The sequence below is a fragment of the Amblyraja radiata genome, chromosome 20 (genome assembly GCF_010909765.2).
Source record: "Amblyraja radiata isolate CabotCenter1 chromosome 20, sAmbRad1.1.pri, whole genome shotgun sequence".
Classification (NCBI taxonomy): domain Eukaryota; kingdom Metazoa; phylum Chordata; class Chondrichthyes; order Rajiformes; family Rajidae; genus Amblyraja; species Amblyraja radiata.
Window position 1 is genome coordinate 29,321,311 of NC_045975.1, and position 20,748 is coordinate 29,342,058.

The window sequence follows — 20,748 nt, forward strand, 5'->3', positions numbered from 1 at the left end:
CCTCACCTGAAAAGACTGTCGGGGTCCTCGGATGGAGTCGAGGAGGGAGGTAAAGGGACAGGTGTTGAATAGTTTCACGTGATGTCAGCATTATGGTAGCATGCGTAATAGCAGAACTACCTGTATTTGCTGGGAGTGTAGAACATTGTTTTCTGGGTCTTGGCATGGCAACAGCATGGGAACCTTAACCTTGGTTCAACTTTTTTTAAAGTATTTGTGTATATCCTGATTCATCTTGCTTCATCAGTCCGTTTCCTATCTAGACATTATGTTTCCTTAGAAAGTTTTCTTTTTATTCCCCAAGGTACTTTGCTGCGCTCCCTCTAATGTTGCTGTTGACAACCTTGTAGAGCGTCTGGCACAAATTGAAGCACAGGTCCTGCGTTTAGGTCACCCTGCACGACTGCTTGAGTCTATACATCGCCACTCTCTGGATGCAGTGTTGGCACATGGAGATAACACCCAAATAGTTTTGGAGATCAGAAAGGACATTGATCAGGCTTTTGTAAGTATCCTGCACCCAGGTTGCACAGTAAACCCTTGCAAGTTTCTTCCCAGATGTTATCAGGTAACTGAATCATCCTACCACAACCAGAGAGCAGTGCTGAACTACTATCTACCTCATTGGTGAACCTCAGACTATCCTTGATCTGACTTTACTGGCTTTACCTTGCACTAAACGCTATAACTGAGTGAGGGGGGTAAGGTTTAATCCAAGGCCGAGAGAGGAGAAACACACGTTGCCGGGGGGGGGGGGGGGGGGGGATAAAACTTGCGGGAATTCACAAGCAAGGGGTGTGATGCAATGGGGCTCGGATTGCTATATCAAGATCCGCTATATTGAGGTCCATTATTGTGAGTTTACTGTATTTGTTTGCTTCACATCTTTATTTAAAAAAATCACATTTACATTATTTTCAGAAAAACTAAAGCAGTTTCATAGTAGTTACATAGAAAAATTCAAAACATTGCTCATCTAAAAACCAATGTTTAGCAATTTTCTTATGTTAATGAGGCAATATTTTCAATGCTGAGATAAAAACTCAAATTTTCATTCAAAGGCAAAAATGAAGAAGGCACATGACAGAGGACAGAAAGTCCACTTTCGTGGTGAGATCAAGAGTTTGAGAAAGGAGCTGAGATCGAGGGAAGAGGCAGCTACATCACAGATATTAAAAAAAGCCCGTGTCGTCTTGGCAACTAACACAGGTAGATGTATGAAAAGAACAAAGATCGTGGGTGGGATTTACGCAATTGGAAGCAACAATTAATTTCATTTCCTTGAATAACTGTCTCCTTTCCACAACCCGGAAAGTGATTAAATTTAGTAAAACAAAACAAACTTCTGGAGGTACTCAGTGTGCTAGGCAGCATCTGTGGAGGTAAATCGACAGACAATGTTTCAGGTTGGGACTCTTCTCCAGTCTGACAAAGGTTCCTGGCCCAAAATGTTGTCTGTACATTATCCTCCATGGGTCCTGAGAGTAGACCTATTCTGGATCTAGGTCCAGACCAGACGCTTAGCTTGGCTCACGCTAACTGTTAATGACATATGGTTGAATCTGTTTCACAGGGGGAGTTATAATTGAGCATTCTGTGAGGATTAGTCACATCTGTGTCCTCTATGCGCATTGTGTTGTTTTTGAATTATGGAAGTCACATTATGCTCATGAAAGGCTCTAATCCCATTTAACAATTTAAATTTGTCTGAGAATTCGATTGCATTGCACACAAGGAATGAGTATCTGGGCTCTACTAGAACATAGAACAAAAAACAGGCCCTTTGGCTCACCGAACCTGATGCCAAGACTACCAAACCATCAGTTATCTACCTGTTCATAACTCATATCCATATCCATCCATTCCCTGCCAATCCACAACCCAATCCAGAAGGCTTTTAAACGTATTCGTGTTCAAAAGGGAACTGCAGATGCTGGAATATCGAAGGTACACAAAATTGCTGGGGAAACTCAGCGGGTGCAGCAGCATCTATGGAGCGAAGGAAATAGGCGACGTTTCGGGCCGAAACCCTTCTTCAGACGGGAGAAGGGTTTCGGCCCGAAACGTCGCCTATTTCCTTCGCTCCATAGATGCTGCCCCACCCGCTGAGTTTCCCCAGCAATTTTGTGTACCTTCGGCTTTTAAACGTATCTATTCTAACTCTCACCTCCGACATCATGTTCCAGGCACTCACCACCATCATTGAAAAGACATTTGCCCCATACATCTCCTTTAAACTTTGCCCTTCTCAACTTAAAGCTATGTATGTCCTCTTGTATTTGATGTTTCCATCTTGGGAGAAAGATTCCTACTGTTTACAAAGTATTCTGACGGTCCAATGTCAGTGCTCATGTACTGTTTTGTTTTTCACAGTTTTCTTTGTTATACATAGGTGCTTCTGACGATGGTCCATTAAAACTCTTGCCGAATGATTATTTTGATCTTGTGGTGATTGATGAGTGTGCACAGGCACTAGAAGCAAGCTGCTGGATACCGTTAATGAAGGCTCCAAAATGCATCCTGGCTGGAGATCACAAACAACTTCCTCCTACCATTATTTCTCGCAAGTAAGTTCACGCAAAGTCGTGAGAATTTCTTCATATTTTTATACTTCTCTCTCCTGCAAAAAAACATTTTGTTTGTACAATATTTTTGAAGTCTTACGTCTAGAAGATATCCAGTAAAATAAGGTTCCAGAAAGTTTATATGCAAAGGCTGGAGAAGAGTGCTCTTGAGAATGTGGTCCCATGTTACAGGCTAGAACAGATGGGAAAATATCCTGAGAGACTTAATTCTGTGTTTGGAGAAAAAGGTTCAGAAAGCTTTTTTGCACAGCATCCAACTTGACATGTCAGACAGTACCACTGGAGAAAAGGGATAGGTGGTGATCTGGGTCGGGACCCTACTTCAGTCTTTACTGACCAAAAGTTGCCCCTCACGTTCCTATTAAATCTTGCCCCTCTCATCTTAAACCAATGGTTTTTGATTCCCCTACCCTGGGTAAAAGACTCTGCGCATTCACCCTAGGTATTCTCACGATTTTATAAACCTCTATACGATCACCCCTCCTGCACTCAAGGAATACAATCCTAGCCCTATAGCTCAGCTCCTCAAGTCCTAGCAACATTCCCTTCTCTGTACTCTTTCTAGCCTAATGAACAGTATTCCAAATGTGGCCTCGCCAACGTCTTGTACAATTGTAATTGTAATTAATTTATTGGCCATGTATGCAAAAACATACAGGGAATTTGATTTGCCACAGTCATACCAAAAATTGTAACATAACATCCCAACTTCTGCACTCATTACACTGACTGATGGTCAATGTACTGAAAGTCTTCTTTACTCTTGCTCACTGTACCAAAGTCTACTTGCCCAGCTGATGAAGAGCCTGCTGTAATTTTTGATAACCAACTCCATTGCCTACGATACCACCTAGTTAGTGTCATTTGCAAGAAACAATAATTTACAAGAAACCTGTGACAGTGGCTGTAAAGAGCACAATAAAGAGCATGCGGATTTTAAGCTAATTACAAAAGATAATTCGGGAAAGACTACTAAGCCATGTCTTAGAAAAACAACACATTTTAATTGGATTGGAGGTTTCGAGAGATGGTGGAAGAAGATTCAAACTCATTTTTGAATAGGATTTTTTTTTTAATTGCAAGGGATGGAGTAGATTGATTTTATTTAGATTTTTTTTTTGCTGAATAGTTGATTCAGTTACGTAGCACTTAATTGATTCCTTCTGTGCTGCATCGCTCAATGATTGTAATAATGAAAATAATCATCTAATTAAACATTAACATTTGAAATATTTCACACAACCTCTAAAAATATTCCACGTAAACAGTTTGAGCATGTTTTGATTTCTCATTTGGTGTCTTGTAATGAATTGAGATCTGAGGGGCCACTCAACATTACCTTTTATTTTAGTGAGATAGAGAGTATAAGGGAGAGCCCTTTTGTGTACAATTTCAAAAAACCATCTTGCACTCGATTAGAAAGTTGTGATGCTAAAAGTTGCCTGCTAAATGTTTGTTTTATGATGCTTTCTCTAATCAGGGTTCCTTTAGCTAATTTTCTTCAGACCCTTTGAGCCAGTTTATATATATTAGGGCCTAATTCAACACAGACCAAGATCAAATATAGGACCTTTCTTATGTATAATCCTTAGCTTTTTACTGGATTAGTTCATCGGCCACCTGGGAGCACTTTGGAGTAATAATGTTTCAGAAACTTCTTAATATTAATTGATTGATCAAAGTTCTACTGGAGTATTAAAGCCATAATGCAGTGATTATAGTGTTTGGAGATTAATGTGTGGGAAGTTTGTGTTGTCAGTGCAGTTATGAGCCATGTAGGCAGTAAGTGCAATTTCAAATTTAAACCAGGTTGTCACCACTCTGGTATTGAAAAGTTCAATACAGTAGCCCAAGGTAGTTTGCTCTGCCTGATGCTTTGCTGTACTATTCAATTTGCTAATTGACCAGCAGTCAAATGCATAAAAGGGGCTACGTTTATGGCATTTCCATAATGTACATCAGTATCCAAGCCAAGCCAGAAGAAGTTAGAAGGAGAAACAGGAACTGCAGCTGCTGGTTTACAAAAAAATGATACTGAGTGCTGGAGTAAATCAGCAGGTCAGGCAACACCTCTGGAGAACATGGATAGGTGACATATCTGGCTGGAACCCGTCTTCAGGGACCCTTCTTCAACCCGACTAGGAACATTATCTATCCATGTTCTCTAAAGATGCTGCCTGACCCACTGAGTTACTCTAGTGCATTTTTTCCATGGAAAAAAAAATCAGATTTGATCATTGAAGATCATTTTTAAAATGTAACTTTACTGTAGAAAAATCTCAGGCACTGAAAACTTTTTGAACAAATGAGACTACATAATTTAATTTTAATTGTTTTGGAGATCTTTAAAAGCATGATCTCTTTATTTTTTGTCTCTCAACCCCACATTTCTTTCCTTCTCTGCTTTTTTAAAATCTCCTTTGCTTTCAGTACTGTTTTTTTCCATTGATTGAAATGTTCTAATTGATATTTGTGGAAGCGGTGACCTTTGTTTAAGGAGGCATGTGGTTGTTTATTCTTGTCACATATATCCTATGTTCCTTGTGGCCAGAGCTGTTTTGATATTTGTAGTAATCTTGAGTACCAGAGCCAAGACCAGCACAGTGCCCGTGGGACGGTGTAGGTCTCAATCAAAACCTGCAGATGTTGGAGGTGTGAAGTTAAAACAGAAAACACTAAATATTCAGCAACTCAGGCAGCATCTTTGGAAAGAGAAATGGAGTTCTCATGATTGTTTTTCTTCCTACACATGCTGCCCATTTTGGTCTATGTTTCCTGTATTTTTTGCTTTTGTAGTTGCGATTGATGGAGAGCCCTGATTGCTTTGCCACTCACTGATTGCAGAAATCCACTCGTTTGAGTTAGCCAACACTGTTCATGGACAAATTTCTTGAACTTCGGTTGGGAATAAAAGCAAGCAGGATTTCTGCTTGTAATCTCTATGTTGGAAAGCCCATATGTACGAGTGCCGGATTCGGTTTGATATATAATCCCATCTACAATTAATATCTTAGGAAGGAAGTGTGAGAACCTTTTCAAGGCAATAATTTAAAAACAGAACAAAGCATTGCCTCTTAATTGTGAACAAATTCATATCAACATAGTTGCTGCGGAGGTCCGAGTGAATGTGAATTCATGGTACCCTTCCTAACCCAGACAATAATCGTGACAGATTGGACACCCCAGACTCCTAAATTGCTGCGTCATTATTTAAAAAGACAAGATGCTGAAGTCCATTATTAAGGAGGTAATAGCAGGACATTTAGAAAATCATAAGCCAATCAAGCAGAGTCAACATGCAGTGATTTAGTGGATTTACCTGTGGATTTACCATGTGGATGCTGACAGGATGTTTCCTCTAGTTGAGGGTATGTAGAACTAGGAGCATAGTTTTATTTCCAATGGAGGAGATGGAATATTTTTCACTGAAAAGGTCAAAACTCTGATATTGGCTTCTTGAGATGTGTATAGGAAAGAACTGCAGATGTTGGTTTAAATCGAAGATAGACACAAAATGCTTGAGTAACTAGGACCATCATCTACCCATGTTCTCTTAGAGATGCTGCCTGACCCACTGAGTTACTCTAGATATGGCAGCATCTCTGAATAGAAGGAATGGGTGGCGTTTCGGGCTGAGACCCTTCTTCAGACTGAGAGTGATAGTTCTTGAGATAGTTGTGCAGAGAATTTGAATATAATCAAATCCAAGATAGACCTATGTATGAACTAAAAGGGAGTCGAGAGGTATGAGGAGAGAACAGGAAAGTGGCGCAGAGATCATGATTCGATTAGCTTGATCTTATTGAATGGCCGAGCTGACCCAATGAACCAGCTGGTCAACTTCTTCTCCTCAAAATGTTCTTTTGTCTCCCAAATTCCCTGGTTGTTTGCTCATCACCTCACCCTGATTATATATTGTCAATCCACTGACCTCATTTGGAAATCCACACCCGTACCAAGCCGTCAGCATATGAATTGCAGAAGTTCAAAACAGCAGGCCACCAGTAGGAATGAGTAAGAATGGACACAAATGATAAATTAATATTACAGGTGCACAACCTTTTATCCGAAAGCCTTGGGACCAGACACTTTTCGTAATTCAGAATTTGTCGGTCTTCGGAATGGAAATTTTTTAGCGTAGATTTTAATGGCTGGCTCAGTGGTAGAGTGCTCGGCTCATATCCGCAAGGTCGCGAGTTTGCGCCTTGATCGCGGCAGTAAACTCGGTCGCGAGTTTGAGTCTTCAATGTAGTTTTTTCTTGCAGAATAAATGTTTGTATGAAATGCAGTGTAGGAGAGGTGTACTGACTGTGTGGGCAGAACTTTGGAAGTGATTGCCCACCAGTCTAAACAGCCGCTGTGTCTCCCTGTCCCTGGGATAGCAGGGGGCGATCAAACAGCACAATAACCCCCTCCCCCTCCAACTCCAGAGGAATCCGCTCCCCAATGGGCCGCTACGGCGACAAGTGGCAGTTTGCCCACAGCCCGAGCTGCGCCCCCTCATCCGCCACCCCAAGAACAAGACGTACCTTGCACACCATCAGCTTCTGCCCCTACGTGTTCCTCTGGAGTTGGAGCGGGGCTGGGCTGGAGTTGCTGCTGGCTGTGGGTCTCTGGGATCTCCGTGCTCGCAGTGGGCCTGGGGGTCGGTGTCCCGTTGGTCCTGACGTCTCCGGCCACCCCCCTGGACTGGAGCTGAGACTGGAAACTGTACCGCCCTTGCCCCCTCCCTCTGCAACTGCAAACAACCCCACTCTCCTGCAAGGGCGGTACAGCTCCCGGAGGATGGCAGGTGGCCGGAGACGTCAGGACCAACAGGAACCCGCTCCCCGATGGGCCCCTACAACGCCCCGAGCTGCGCCCCGTCATCCGCAACCCAGGTTCCTCTGTAGTTGGAGCGGGGCTGGGCTGGGCTGCTGTTGGCTGTGGGTCTCTGGGATCTCCGTGCTTGCAGTGGGCCTGGGGGTCGGTGTCCCGTTGGTCCTGACGTCTCCGGTGACTGGCACTGCCCTGCTGCAATCACCGACGTGAAGACAGTGCAAAGCCCCCGCGCCGGTGCAATGGGCGGGGAGCTGGAGAGGGGAGGGAAGGGGTCACACACATGGCCGGGAAGCAGAGGGGTGTAGGTGGGGTGAAACTGAAGCGAGCGACAATCTGCTGCTGCCTGCCCGCTGAGTTAAAAAGTTCCCACGCAAGACTCACGAAACACTGTGTATCGTGAGTCTATCGTGGGAACTTTTTAACTCAGCGGGCAGGCAGCAGCATATTGTCAATTATTAACCCTCCCGCGCAATATACCCTCACCTTCTCTTTTATGAATGGGGATTTAGTTCCCCTTTCTTCGAGGACCGACCGGAGGTTCCGCTGTCACCTCTGCGGGCCGCCCTCGGTGAACGTTTTCAAGGACCTTTCTTCAAGGACTGAAAAAATGGCCGCTATTCGGAGGTTTTCGTTATTTGGATCTTCGGATAAAAGGTTGTGCACCTGTATTACGAATTATATGATGAATTCTTTTTTGATATATAAAAATAAAAGTAAACCTGCAATATCATTTTTCATTTTGCCATATTAATTGATAGCATTAATGGAGGTTTGCAGTGATAAATTTTGTCAGTGCTTTGCACTGGATGCAATGCTGGTTGGGTGCATTAGAAGCACTAGTCATTTTCCAGACTTTTTTCTTACAAATTTTATTTTAAAATGAATAAAACTGATCATCTAACGTGTGCAGGGTTTTTAATCCAGTACTGAGTAATGATATTGGGCCCTGTGCAATGTTAATCTGTAACACCAACAACTGACATAATACCGAGATATTTCAAGGAAGCACATGCAATATTTAAATAAAACTCCATCAAAGTTGAATGCTATATTCTGGTCAATTTGAAATGCTTAATTATTTCATAATGGCTTTTACAAACTAATGAAGCCTCGTTAAGTTTTATATGGTATAATTACATTTTGAAGATAATCAGCAAATTTGGACATTTCTAATAATATCCTTAAAAATTGTTGTGCTTTGACCTTAATTGAATGTATTCATCTTCCTTCTCTGAATTTTCTTTAACGCTCAACTGTTCTTTGCACATTCCCAACAGGGCTGCAGCTAATGGCCTATCACTCAGCTTGATGGAGCGACTAATCCAGAAGTATGGTGAGCAGGTTGTGAGAATGCTGACTGTGCAGTATCGAATGCACAATGCTATAATGCAATGGGCTTCCAAACAGATGTACGGAGGACGACTTGTTGCTCACGAGATGGTGGCAACACATCTTCTAATGTAAGCACGGTAATTAAATAAAAGTTGAAACTGCTTCAAATATCCCACAGATTGACAACTTTTGTGGTGAGAGAGGTTCATAATTAACTATTTAGGATGATGACCTGTCATCTTTCCGCGAACATAGACCAATACGGCACAAGAATAGGCCCTTGGGCCCATAATGTGCGGAACATGATGCCAAGACCATCAGCTATCGACCTGCACACACCCCATATCCTTCCATACCCTGCATATTCATGCCTATCCAAAAGTCTTTTTAATGCCACTAACTAACACATCTACTTCAACCACCAACCCCAGCAGCACGTTACAGGCATTCAACAACTTCTATGTTAGAAATGCTTGCCCCGCACATCGCCTTTAAACTTTGCCCCTCTCATCTTAAAGCTGTGCCCTTTAATGAGATGATGCAAGAGATTTAACAGTTTTCAACCACACAGTATTTTAGTACCTTCATAGTTAATTTCTGAGTCATCTCTATATAACTAAAAGTCTTCGTCTTGTTTGTGCCCACGATGTGTCTCCGTGTTAATCTAGTTAATTCCTATCTTCTTCCAAACGCTAGGCCACAGCCTTCCCATTTTCACACACTACTTACATTTTTCCCATGGAAATATAGATTTCCACCTATATTTCAGAAATTATTAATCGTCAAAATTTAAAAAACAGCCCAATTTCTTCAAACTTACCCATTTCGGGAAAAAAATCCAAGTGACGACACAATGCACTCACAAGGCAGGACGGGCCACTCCGGGAGGGAGGGGCATTCCAGCGCTCCAACCCCCCCATCCCTCTCCCCCTCTCTCCCCTTAGAGATTAGTTTAACTTGGCATCTTGTTTGGCATAGACATTGTGGGCAAAGGATGTGTTCCTGTGCTCTACATTTCTATGTTCACTATTATAATTGTGAAAAGATCATTGTCAAAATCACTCATGTTATCCCATGTGTCTGTGACAATCGTAACCTGAAGCAGGTCGCCTGTCAGTGGTGTCAGAAGCTTCAGAGAACATTGTTGCCCGGCTGGCTGGGACTGTCCTTGCATAGTTCCATTCTTTTCCATCCAGTCATGGCCAGGTAATCACTTGCAGTGACTTCCCATCCTATGCATCATTACCTCCCAAAGGATCTATCCTTGGCTTGTACTGTTCCTCATCTATGTTCTGACTGTGATATACTTCAGAAACACTTATTTGGCCCTTTCTCACCACCATGCTTCACAACTCCACTGTAATCCCCATCTCATATTGATCTCTGTTTTCATTTGTATTACGTATTAAAATCTACCTCTTTGATTGATCTTGTCCTCATGGTCACCTATCCATGTATCTTGCTTTAAGATTTCGTATTACATTTTGATTGATAATATTCCTATGAAATGTGGTAAGTTGACCTATTAGACATGTTAAATAAAAGCATTTTATATTTAAAGCAAGTACAGGAATGGGGAAAAAAGCAATGTGGAACAAGGAAGAAAGTTTTGTTGAGTGAGGGGGTAAACATAATTAAATGATGGAGGGTGATAGTTTAAAGCAAAATAAATTGGTAATAGGGTAAATAAATAAAATCTTTCCTGCAGTGTATGCCCAGATGAGTCCTTGAACACACCTTATAGAGGCTTAGGGTAATTTCTTTATCTTCAAAATCTATGTATCTTATTCTTTTTTTGAAATAGTTTTTCACATTGTACCCTCTACGTGCTCTCCTCCTGCTCCCGCCCCCACAAAATAATTCTATTGTTTCTTAACTCTTTTTAAAACTATATCATTTAATTTATATTACTTTCCTCATTCCTCTTACCAGGTTGCAACATTTCATACTCTAATCTCAAATATGAGGTCTGCCATGCCAAACATAATGCTGTAGGTTCTATTGGAGGATGATATTGGGTTGTTAGATCAATGAGCAGGGATCCGCGCTTAAGTAGAAGGCACTAGATGGTTGTGCAGCCATCCACTCACAAGTAACATTGCATTGTTCATCCAGTCATGCTGCCTTTTGATTAACTCCCTACCTTTGCCAGTTGTATTGCTTACTGAGACAGAGTCACAGGCTGTCAGTACAGATTTTAGCCTGGGAGATTTAAGACTGTGGTTATGCAATATAGAACAAATGGGGGGGACGGCACAGCGGTGCAGTGGTTGAGATGCTGCCTTACAGCTCCAGTGACCCGGGTTCGATCCTGACTACGGGTGTTGTCTGTACGGAGTTTATACGTTCTTCCTGTGACCGCGTGGATTTTCAGTTTAGTTTATTGTCACGTGCACAAGATACGGTGAAAAGCGTTTGTTGCGTGCTAACCATTCAGTAGAAAGACAATACATGATTATAATCGATCCATTTACAGTGTATAGATACATGATAAGGGCATAACGTTTAGTGCAAGGTAAAGCCAGCAAAGCCAGATCAAGGATAGTCCGAGGCTCACCAAAGAGGTAGATAGTATTTCAACATTGTTTTTTCCCTGTGCTCCAGTTTCCTCCCACATTCTAGAGACATGCAGGTTTGTAGGTTAATTGACTTCTGTAAATTTGTAAATTGTCCCTAGAAAGTAGGATGGTGCTAATGTATGGGGTGATCGCTGGTCGGCGCGGACTCGGTGGGCCGAAGGGCCTGTTTCCACACTGTATCTCTAAAGTCTAAAGTAAAGTCTTAATGCAACTATTTGGAATTTGAAGGAGAAGAGAATGCCAAACATACTCAGCAGGTTAGCTGGCATCTCTGGAGAGGGCAAAATTGAGTTAATATCACGGATAAATTACCTTCCATCAGAACTGGCCCAAAATGACAAAACTAGAAAGACTGGTTATCCAAAATTGTTAAATTCAACATTGAGTCCCCAGAGCTGCAAAATGTCTCGATGAAAGATGAGGTGCACATTGTGCGTACATTAGGCTTCATTGCAGGATTTTTGAGTGCGAATGGAATGGAGAATTAAGTGACAGGCAACTGCAAACTCAAGGTCACATTTGTGGACTGCAAAGCAGTAATCCCAACTGCATTTGGTTTCTCTTGTATAGAGCAGAGCAAATTGTGAAAATCAAATGCTGTGTGCTAAATTGGAAGTACAAATGAAAAGACATTATGTGCAGGAGTGGGCCATTCGGCCCTTCGAGCCAGTACCGCCATTCAATGTGATCATGGCTGATCATACCCAATCAGTACCCTGTTCCTGCCTTCTCCCCATATCCCTTGACTCCGCTATCGTTAAGAGTCCTATCTAGCTCTCCTGAAAGTATCCAGAGAACCAGCCTCCACCGCCCTCTGAGGCAGAGAATTCCACAGACTCGTAACTCTCTGTGAGAAAAAGTGTTTTCTCGTCTCTGTTCTAAATGGCTTACCCCTTATTCTTAAACTGTGGCCCCTGGTTCTGGATTCCCCCAACATCGGGAACATGTTTCCTGCCTCTAGCGTGTCCCAATACTTAACAATCTTATATGTTTTAATAAGAATCCCTCTCATCCTTCTAAACTCCAGAGTGTACAAGCCCAGCCGCTCCATTCTCTCAGCATATGACAGTCCTGCCATCCCGGGAATTAACCTTGTAAACCTACGCTGCACTCCCTCAATAGCAAGAATGTCCTTCCTCAAATTAGGGGACCAAAACTGCACACAATTCTCCAGGTGTGGTCTCACTATGGCCCTATACAACTGCAGAAGGACCTCTTTGCTCCTATACTCGACTCCTCTTGTTATAAAGGCCAACGTGCCATTCGCTTTCTTCACTGCCTGCTGTACCTGCATGCTTACTTTCATAGACTGATTAACAAGGACCCCCAGATCCCATTGTACTTCCCCTTTTCCCAACTTGACGCCATTTAGATAGTAATCTGCCTTCCTGTTTTTAATACCAAAGTGGATAACTTCACATTCATCCGCATTAAACTTCATCTTCCATGCATCTGCCCACTCCCCCAACCTGTCCAAGTCACCATGCATTCTCATAGCATCCTCCTCACAAATGCATTCACTCTGCAACGAGTGCCTGGGCCTCTGGATGTTGCCAGGGGAGAACAGGGATAGGGGGCTTTCTTACCCCCCCCCCCCCCCCTCCCCCCAATCAGTTTGAAAAGGGTCCCTACCTGAAAGATTACGTATCCATCCATGTTCTCCAGGGATGCTGCTTGACCCGCTGATTTACTCCAGCACTTGGTGTCTTTTTTTCACTATGTTAGCTGGTATGTTTGATAAGGTATTTACCAGTGTATAGGCAATCAAACAATTTAGGAGGACTAAGAGAATGTTTGTCATTATTTCAGGGTGTTGGAATGCACAGGTGCAGGTGTTTCATCTTTTGAGTTGGTTAAACCAATCTGGAGAACCATATTTGTTTTTGCAACATAGACCCGGAAAGTCATATTGATTTGGGAAAGTACAGATAATCTGTTTACTTGATATGAGGACTGGTTTCTTAACCCAGAGTGATTTCTTGGGTTTGGAGATTAAAGTTGGATCTGACCGTGGTGTTTAAAATGATAAAGTGTGGTAGGGTAAACCAGGAACACATATCTTAAAAGTAAAATTAGATCATTTAGCAGCACAATTGGAAAGTACCTCTTAATGTCAAGAGTAATCAAAATCAATAATTTTCTAGATAGATAGTACATGCTGCTTCAATAGAAAATTTAAGATTTTATACGGTAAAGGATATAGATCAAAGGTATGTCAGTGAAATTCTGGTGAATATCAGCCATGATTTAATTATAGTGGAACAGACTTAAAGGGATTGGATTATATGGTCTTGAAAGCATAAATTAAATTCCAGTGTTCCCATATCTGTTCTGATTTATTCTTGAAATCAAAGCTTTGTTCAGCTCTTTCCTGGAGTTTTAAAATTTGTGGATGTTGTGGCGTCTACTTTTCTAATATCAGGAAGAATGGACATTCACTTTAATTGTATTGCCTCTTACACCTGATGGATGTCACCTGCAATCTAATCCTTTCTTGGAAGGTGACACCTTGGTAAAACAGAATCTGATTCCCAATTTTACACCGATTAGTGTGCTATAAGGAAACATTGTTTTAAAAGAGCTTTGCCCTTCAGTGATATTTGTGTGTGTTATTTCAGGCGTGTTCACATATGTACTCAAAGGAATAAGATTTGCGAAATGGCTTTGTGCTCAAACCAGGCCATTAATATACTGAATTTGATCATAACATTTCACAGAATAGCAATTCTGCAAGCTGGCAAGATGAAGAATGAGTAGGAGGAGGGAGGTGGGATGAAATTACTTCCATTCTTTCCAAGCTTCAAAGGCTAATGAAGACATCAATGCTACACAGAAATTAATTGTATCTTGGCAAAATGTTACGAGCAATTTTAGTAAAGGAGACCCCATGTGCACAGATGCACACTCCCAATTAATCATCTTTATTGACTGTGGTGTTGTGGGCTGATTTCTCTCCCACAGTAATGCAAGATTGTTGATGGATGGTTCTTTATACACAGCAGTACTTTCCTATTAACTGCTGTTTTCATACTAGGGACCTGCCTGGGGTTGATTCTACAGAAGAGACGACAATTCCACTGCTTCTCATTGATACCTCAGGATGTGGTCTGCTTGAAATTGATGAAGAAGATGAACAATCCAAAGGAAATAAGGGTACTGTATCATTAATGGGGGATAAGGTTAGGTTCAGACGTTTGATTTTCTTTAGCAAATTGCGATAATTGTTCTTGGAACAAAAAATGCATTTCTCTGCAACTTTGTTAATTATGCATTCAGGTTAAGTTCTTGTGTGTGTTACTTTGACGAGGTTTTCTTCAGAATCATAGAATAATACAGTGTGGAAACAGTCCCTTCAGAGCAACATGCTCCATCTACACTCGTCCCACCTGCCTGCGTTTGGCCCAAATCCCTTTAAACCTATCCTATCCATGTAGCTGTCCAAATGTATTTTAAACATTGTCATAGTACCTGTCTCAACTACCTCTTCCAGCAGTTCGTTCCATATACCTACCACCCTTTGTGTAAAAAAAGTTGCCACTCAGATTCCTATTAAATCCATCCCATCTTGCCTTACTTTGCAATTGTCCAGATTCTAAGTTCTAAGTTAGCACCCAAGCTGTCGTACCAATATCATTTTTATCACAGTGTCAAAGATTAATTCTCATTAACTTTAACCAAACTGCCGTATTCACTGACCTACATTGCCTCCTGGTTAAACAGGGTCTCGTTTTTAAAACTATTATATTTTCTAAACCCTCAATAGTCATGCTCTCCATATCTTGATACATTTCACCAGCCCTCCCCATGTGAAGTGAGGCATTTTGGTATGTTTCTCTCTCCTCTACGACACTTTCCAGGGCAGGAATAGCACAGTGAATGATAGGGCCCTGGAAAGTGTCGTAGAGGAGGGAGACCAAGGAATGCAGGTACACAGTACCTTGACAGTGGCGACACAGGTAGACAGGGTGGTGAAGAAGGCACTTGGCATCCTTGGCTTCATCAGTAAGGCGGTTGAGTATAGGAGTTGGGACATCATACTGCAGCTGTGCAAGACATTGGTGAAGCTACACTTGAAGTATTGTGTGCAATTCTGTTTGCCCTGTTATAGGAAGGATGTCATAAACTGGAAGGAATGTAGCGAATATTCACCAATATTTAATCATATGATATGCTATTAATTTTTTCAAACACGGTTCTGTAGAAGAGATTTAAGCATGGGGATGCTCCATTTAAGGCTTGTCTTTTAACAAACTAGTTTCTCAATTGTTAAACATTTTACACTAGTTAAATTGAGATTTTTTTCTGGTCCAATGCTATCAGCAGGATATCTGTTAGATCTTTCATTGGGATTGGGTTTGTGGGAAGATATAAATGCAGCGATGTAGATAGTCAATAAGTAATTCAGCAGAAAACTGCAGTGGTGAGTTTTTATCAGGCACATCAGCAGGGGAGTTATTTTATGTTAAAAGGTCAAAGTTAAACTGCACTGTGGGGAAGCATCATTAATATGTTTTTTGTTTGGCAAAAGATTTGTTAACTTGAATTAAGGTGGCACTGTATGTTCATAGTGTGTGAAATAAAGCAGTTTACCTAATTAATTTTATCATCCTGCCAGATTTTTTTCTCAGTCTACCATTGAAACATTTGGAAGAGATTATGAAACAACTACAAAACGTATCCAATTTCTATTGCAGGAATTGTTGCATTCTTAAGTTAAGCTAAAATATTGGGGAATATGAGCTGATCACAATTTATTTTGACACGTAAATATCTTGAGGTCCTCTCAAGGAAAGCAGAAATACATCATGTGCAGGAAGGAACTGCTGGTGATGGTTTATACTGAAGATAGGCACAGCAGAACAAGCAGCATCTCTGGGTAAAGGGATAGGTGACGTTTCGGGTCGAGACCCTTCTTCAGACTCAAGGTCTTCTTCAGGGTTTGAAGAAGTGTCTCGACCGGAAACATCACCCATCCCTTCTGTCCATAGATGCTACTTGATCCGCTGAGTTACCCCAGCATTTTGTCTCTCTCTTCAGAAACACAACAGGTGGATTCTTTGGTTGTTCTGAATTGTATTATATTGACGTGTGCTGCTTGTATTTTAGGTGAGGTCGAAATTGTGACAAAGCACCTTCAAGCCCTGATTGAGGCGGGTGTCCATCCAAAAAATGTTGCTGTGATAGCACCATACAATCTGCAGGTACAGTAGCTGATCTTTTTCTGCAGTTCTGTACAGGCAAAACAGGTGTCAGACATTTAACTTCTTACTAGACCAAGTGCAGACCCGTTGGGTCTGTTTCCCCAACGGCGTTTTGCAGGGGGGGGGGGGGGAGGGGGGGCTGCGGCATCAAACTCATATTAACCAACCCCCAAACACACAGGTGGGGGGAGGGAGGGGGGATGTGAAGAGGGAGGGGAGAGGAGGTGGAGGAAATGGGACAGATTTGGGAGGGCAAGGAGAGCGGGGTAGGGGGTGAGAGAGGGGGATGGGGAGATAGATGTGGTGGAGGGGGAGGATGGGGAGGTAGGGAAGGAGGGAGGGAGGGGGAGAGGGGTGGGGGAGAGAGGGGAAAGAGTGGAGAGGGAGGTGGAGAGGGGTAGGGGGAGTGATGGAAGAGGGACAGAGGGGTAGGAGGAAGGGGGTGGCGTAGAGAGGGAAGGGGGGTGGGGGAGAGAGGGATGGGTGGGAGAGGGGTTTCGGAGAGGGAAACATAGAACCATTGAAATTAAGTGCAGGAGTAGGCCATTCGGCCCTTCGAGCCTGCACCACCATTCAATATGATCGTGGCTGATCATCCAACTCAGTATCCTGTACCTGCCTTCTCTCCATACCCCCTGATCCCTTTAGCCACAAGGACCACATCTAACTCCCTCTTAAATACAGCCAATGAACAGGCCTCAACTACCTTCTGTGCCAGTGAATTCCAGAGATTCACCACTCTCTGTGTTAAAATGTTTTTCTCATCTCGGTCCTAAAAGATTTACCCCTTATCCTTAAACTGTGACCCCTTGTTCTGTACTTCCCCAACATCTGGAACAATCTTCCTGCATCTAGCCTGTCCAACCCCTTAAGAATTTTGTAAGTTTCTATAAGATACCCCCTCAATCTTTTAAATTCTAGCATGTACAAGCCGAGTCTATCCAGTCTTTCGTCATATGAAAGTCCTGACATCCCAGGAATCAGTCTGGTGAACCTTCTCTGTACTCCCTCTATGGCAACGATGTATTTGAACATTGGGCATTGTGACATCACACGATGGAACGTTCACCAGGGGCTGGGGCTGGTGCTGCTTCTATGGGTGAGAAGCCAGTTTAGTTGTGAAATATTGGGGGGGGGGGGGTGGGTTAGGATTTGATTAAAAACGTGCACTTAAACACGACGACCAATGGCAAACCCGTTGGGTCTGATCCCCCAACGCAGCCGTTCCCTACCCGTAGCCCCCACTGGGGGGGGGGGTGGGGGGCGGGCGCCTCACACACACTAACCACCCCCACACACAGAGTTGGAAAAGTGCATAAAGACCGTTCCCTACCTGTAGCCCCCAGGGGTGATTTGGTCGTCGAAGTCGGGTACCTGCCGTCTTAAAATATCGTATCTTGAAGTCGTCGAAGTCGGGTCCGTCTCGGCAACGCGTGGGGGGGGTGGTGGGGGGGTTAGCGGTGCGGCATCACACACACGAAGCTTCGACACACACAGAGCCTTAAAAGTGTAAATGCCCGACCTCTTTTCCGTTTTTCTCTAATTTAATTAAGATGTGCAGGTGGTGTTCTTATCGAGGTTCAGGGGTGAATGACGTAAATATTTTCACACAATATGGGAACATCTCATGTTGTCTTGAAGGCTCCTCGGCCCACATCTGACTCTCTGTACTGTCACTATGGCAACGATGTCTATGAGCACTGGGCATTGTGACATCACACGATGGAACGTTCACCATTGGCTTGGGCTCCTGCATAGGCATATGTAAATGAATCCATTCCGATTGGACATATGTGAAGATTGGGCATTGTGACATCACACGATGGAACGCTCAGCAGGGGCTGGTGCTGGTGAAGGTTCTGTGGGTGTGAAGCCAGTTTAGTTTTGAAATATTGGGGGGGGGGGGGGGGGTTAGGATTTGATTAAAAACGTACACTTAAACACGTCGAAATGTAATGAGGAACGGATACTTAGAAAGAAAAGAGAAATCTCTACCAAAATGGAAAAGATGTCGGCGATTCAGCGTTCCCCCTTATCCTTAAACTTTGACCCCTTGTTCTGGTCTTCCCCAACATCCGGAACAATCTTCCTGCATCTAGCCTGTCCAACCCCTTAAGAATTTTAAACGTCTCTATAAGATACCCCCTCAATCTTCTAAAATCTAGCGATTACAAGGCGAGTCTATCCAGTCTTTCTTCATATGAAAGTTCTGACATAACAGGAATCAGCCTGGTGAACCTTCTCTGTACTCCCTCTCTATGGCAACGATGTCTTTGAGCATTGGGCATTGTGACATCACACGATGGAACGTTCACCATTGGCTTGGGCTCCTGCATAGGCATATGTAAATGGATCCATTCCGATTGGACATATGTGAAGATTGGGCATTGTGACATCACACGATGGAACGCTCAGCAGGGGCTGGTGCTGGTGAAGGTTCTGTGGGTGTGAAGCCAGTTTAGTTTTGAAATATTGGGGGGGGGGGGGGGGGTTAGGATTTGATTAAAAACGTACACTTAAACACGTCGAAATGTAATGAGGAACGGATACTTAGAAAGAAAAGAGAAATCTCTACCAAAATGGAAAAGATGTCGGCGATTCAGCGTTCCCCCTTATCCTTAAACTTTGACCCCTTGTTCTGGTCTTCCCCAACATCCGGAACAATCTTCCTGCATCTAGCCTGTCCAACCCCTTAAGAATTTTAAACGTCTCTATAAGATACCCCCTCAATCTTCTAAAATCTAGCGATTACAAGGCGAGTCTATCCAGTCTTTCTTCATATGAAAGTTCTGACATAACAGGAATCAGCCTGGTGAACCTTCTCTGTACTCCCTCTCTATGGCAACGATGTCTTTGAGCATTGGGCATTGTGACATCACACGATGGAACGTTCACCATTGTCTTGGGCTCCTGCATAGGCATATGTAAATGGATCCATTCCGATTGGACATATGTGAAGATTGGGCATTGTGACATCACACGATGGAACGTTCAGCAGGGGCTGGGGCTGGAGAAGGTTCTGTGGGTGTGAAGCCAGTTCAGTTTTGAAATATTGGGGGGGGGGGGGGAAGGATTTGATTAAAAACGTGTACCTAAACACGACGGAATGTAATGAGGAGCGGATACTTAGAAAGAAAAGCGAAATCTCTACCGAAATGGAAAAGATGTCGGCGATTCTGCGTCCAGTTTCGGAGTTGCAGGGAATCAATGGAAGAAATGTGACAGCCGGACGGAGTTCCGTTTCGGAATTTTGGGCGAGAGTTTTATATATTAATAGATATTGAAATATTATTAAGGCAATCAAATTATAAAAGCTCTGATGTTCAGATAGTACATCCACATAGTTATGAACCTTCAACAAATATTGCTTGTTTATTGACTTCTGAAACATAAGTGCTCCCATTTGATGAAGCTATGCGTGAGGATGAGGGGGCTTTGTTGCCCACTGCATATCGCCATCCTCATACATAAGCCTGTCGGGTTTCTGGCCACAGGCCAATGTTATTACCGCAGATGTTCTATTAAGGATTGCAGATGTTTTTGCAGTTGACGCCGCCTGACCCGGATCTGCCCTAAATTCCAAGGACAATTGTTTACAATTGTGTCTATGTTGTTGTGCCAGGATCTATAATTGCATCCAAGCAGGTACAGCCAGTTGGTTAAAAATAAAGAAGTCTGAAGAAGAAGAAGGGTCCCGACCCGAAACGTCACCCATTCCTTCTCTGCAGAGATGCTGCCTGTCCCATTGAATTACTCCAGCTTTTTGTGTCTATCTTTGGTTAATCTGTCTGTTGTCTTGACTTTTTATTCATCTGTATGTTTGGTGTGAGTCCTTGGAAATATTCAATATTAATAGTGCATTGACATATCTCAACTGTGCCACTAAGTGGGTTTCGACCCGAAACGTTGCCTATTTCCTTCACTCCATTGATGCTGCCTCACCCGCTGAGTTTCTCCAGCATTTTTGTCTACCTTCAAAGGGGTGCAACCAAGGTTTACATAATGTAGAAACAAAAGAACTGCAGATGCTGGTTTATACCAAAGATGGACACACAGTGCTGAAATAACTCAGCGGGTCAGGCAGCATCTCTGGGTAAAAAGGAAGGATGGTCCCAACCCGAAACGTCATCTGTCCTTTTTATCCAGAGATGCTGCCTGACCCGCTGAGTTACTCCAGCACTTTGTGTCTATCTCAAGTTTTACATGATGTTGTTCTTTGGTTTACAATGA

General features: G+C 42.9%; 1 protein-coding gene across 1 annotated transcript in view; it reads left to right on the top strand.

Moving 5' to 3' along the window:
* The window catches only part of ighmbp2 (immunoglobulin mu DNA binding protein 2), a 49,518-nt gene that overhangs the window by 16,509 nt on the left and 12,261 nt on the right, over positions 1 to 20,748 (top strand). Inside the window, exons 7-12 of the mRNA XM_033039172.1 lie at positions 305 to 505; positions 1,062 to 1,209; positions 2,393 to 2,567; positions 8,684 to 8,866; positions 14,352 to 14,470; positions 16,424 to 16,518. Of these exons, the coding sequence (XP_032895063.1) occupies positions 305 to 505; positions 1,062 to 1,209; positions 2,393 to 2,567; positions 8,684 to 8,866; positions 14,352 to 14,470; positions 16,424 to 16,518 (921 nt within the window). The remainder of the gene's footprint in view (positions 1 to 304; positions 506 to 1,061; positions 1,210 to 2,392; positions 2,568 to 8,683; positions 8,867 to 14,351; positions 14,471 to 16,423; positions 16,519 to 20,748) is intronic.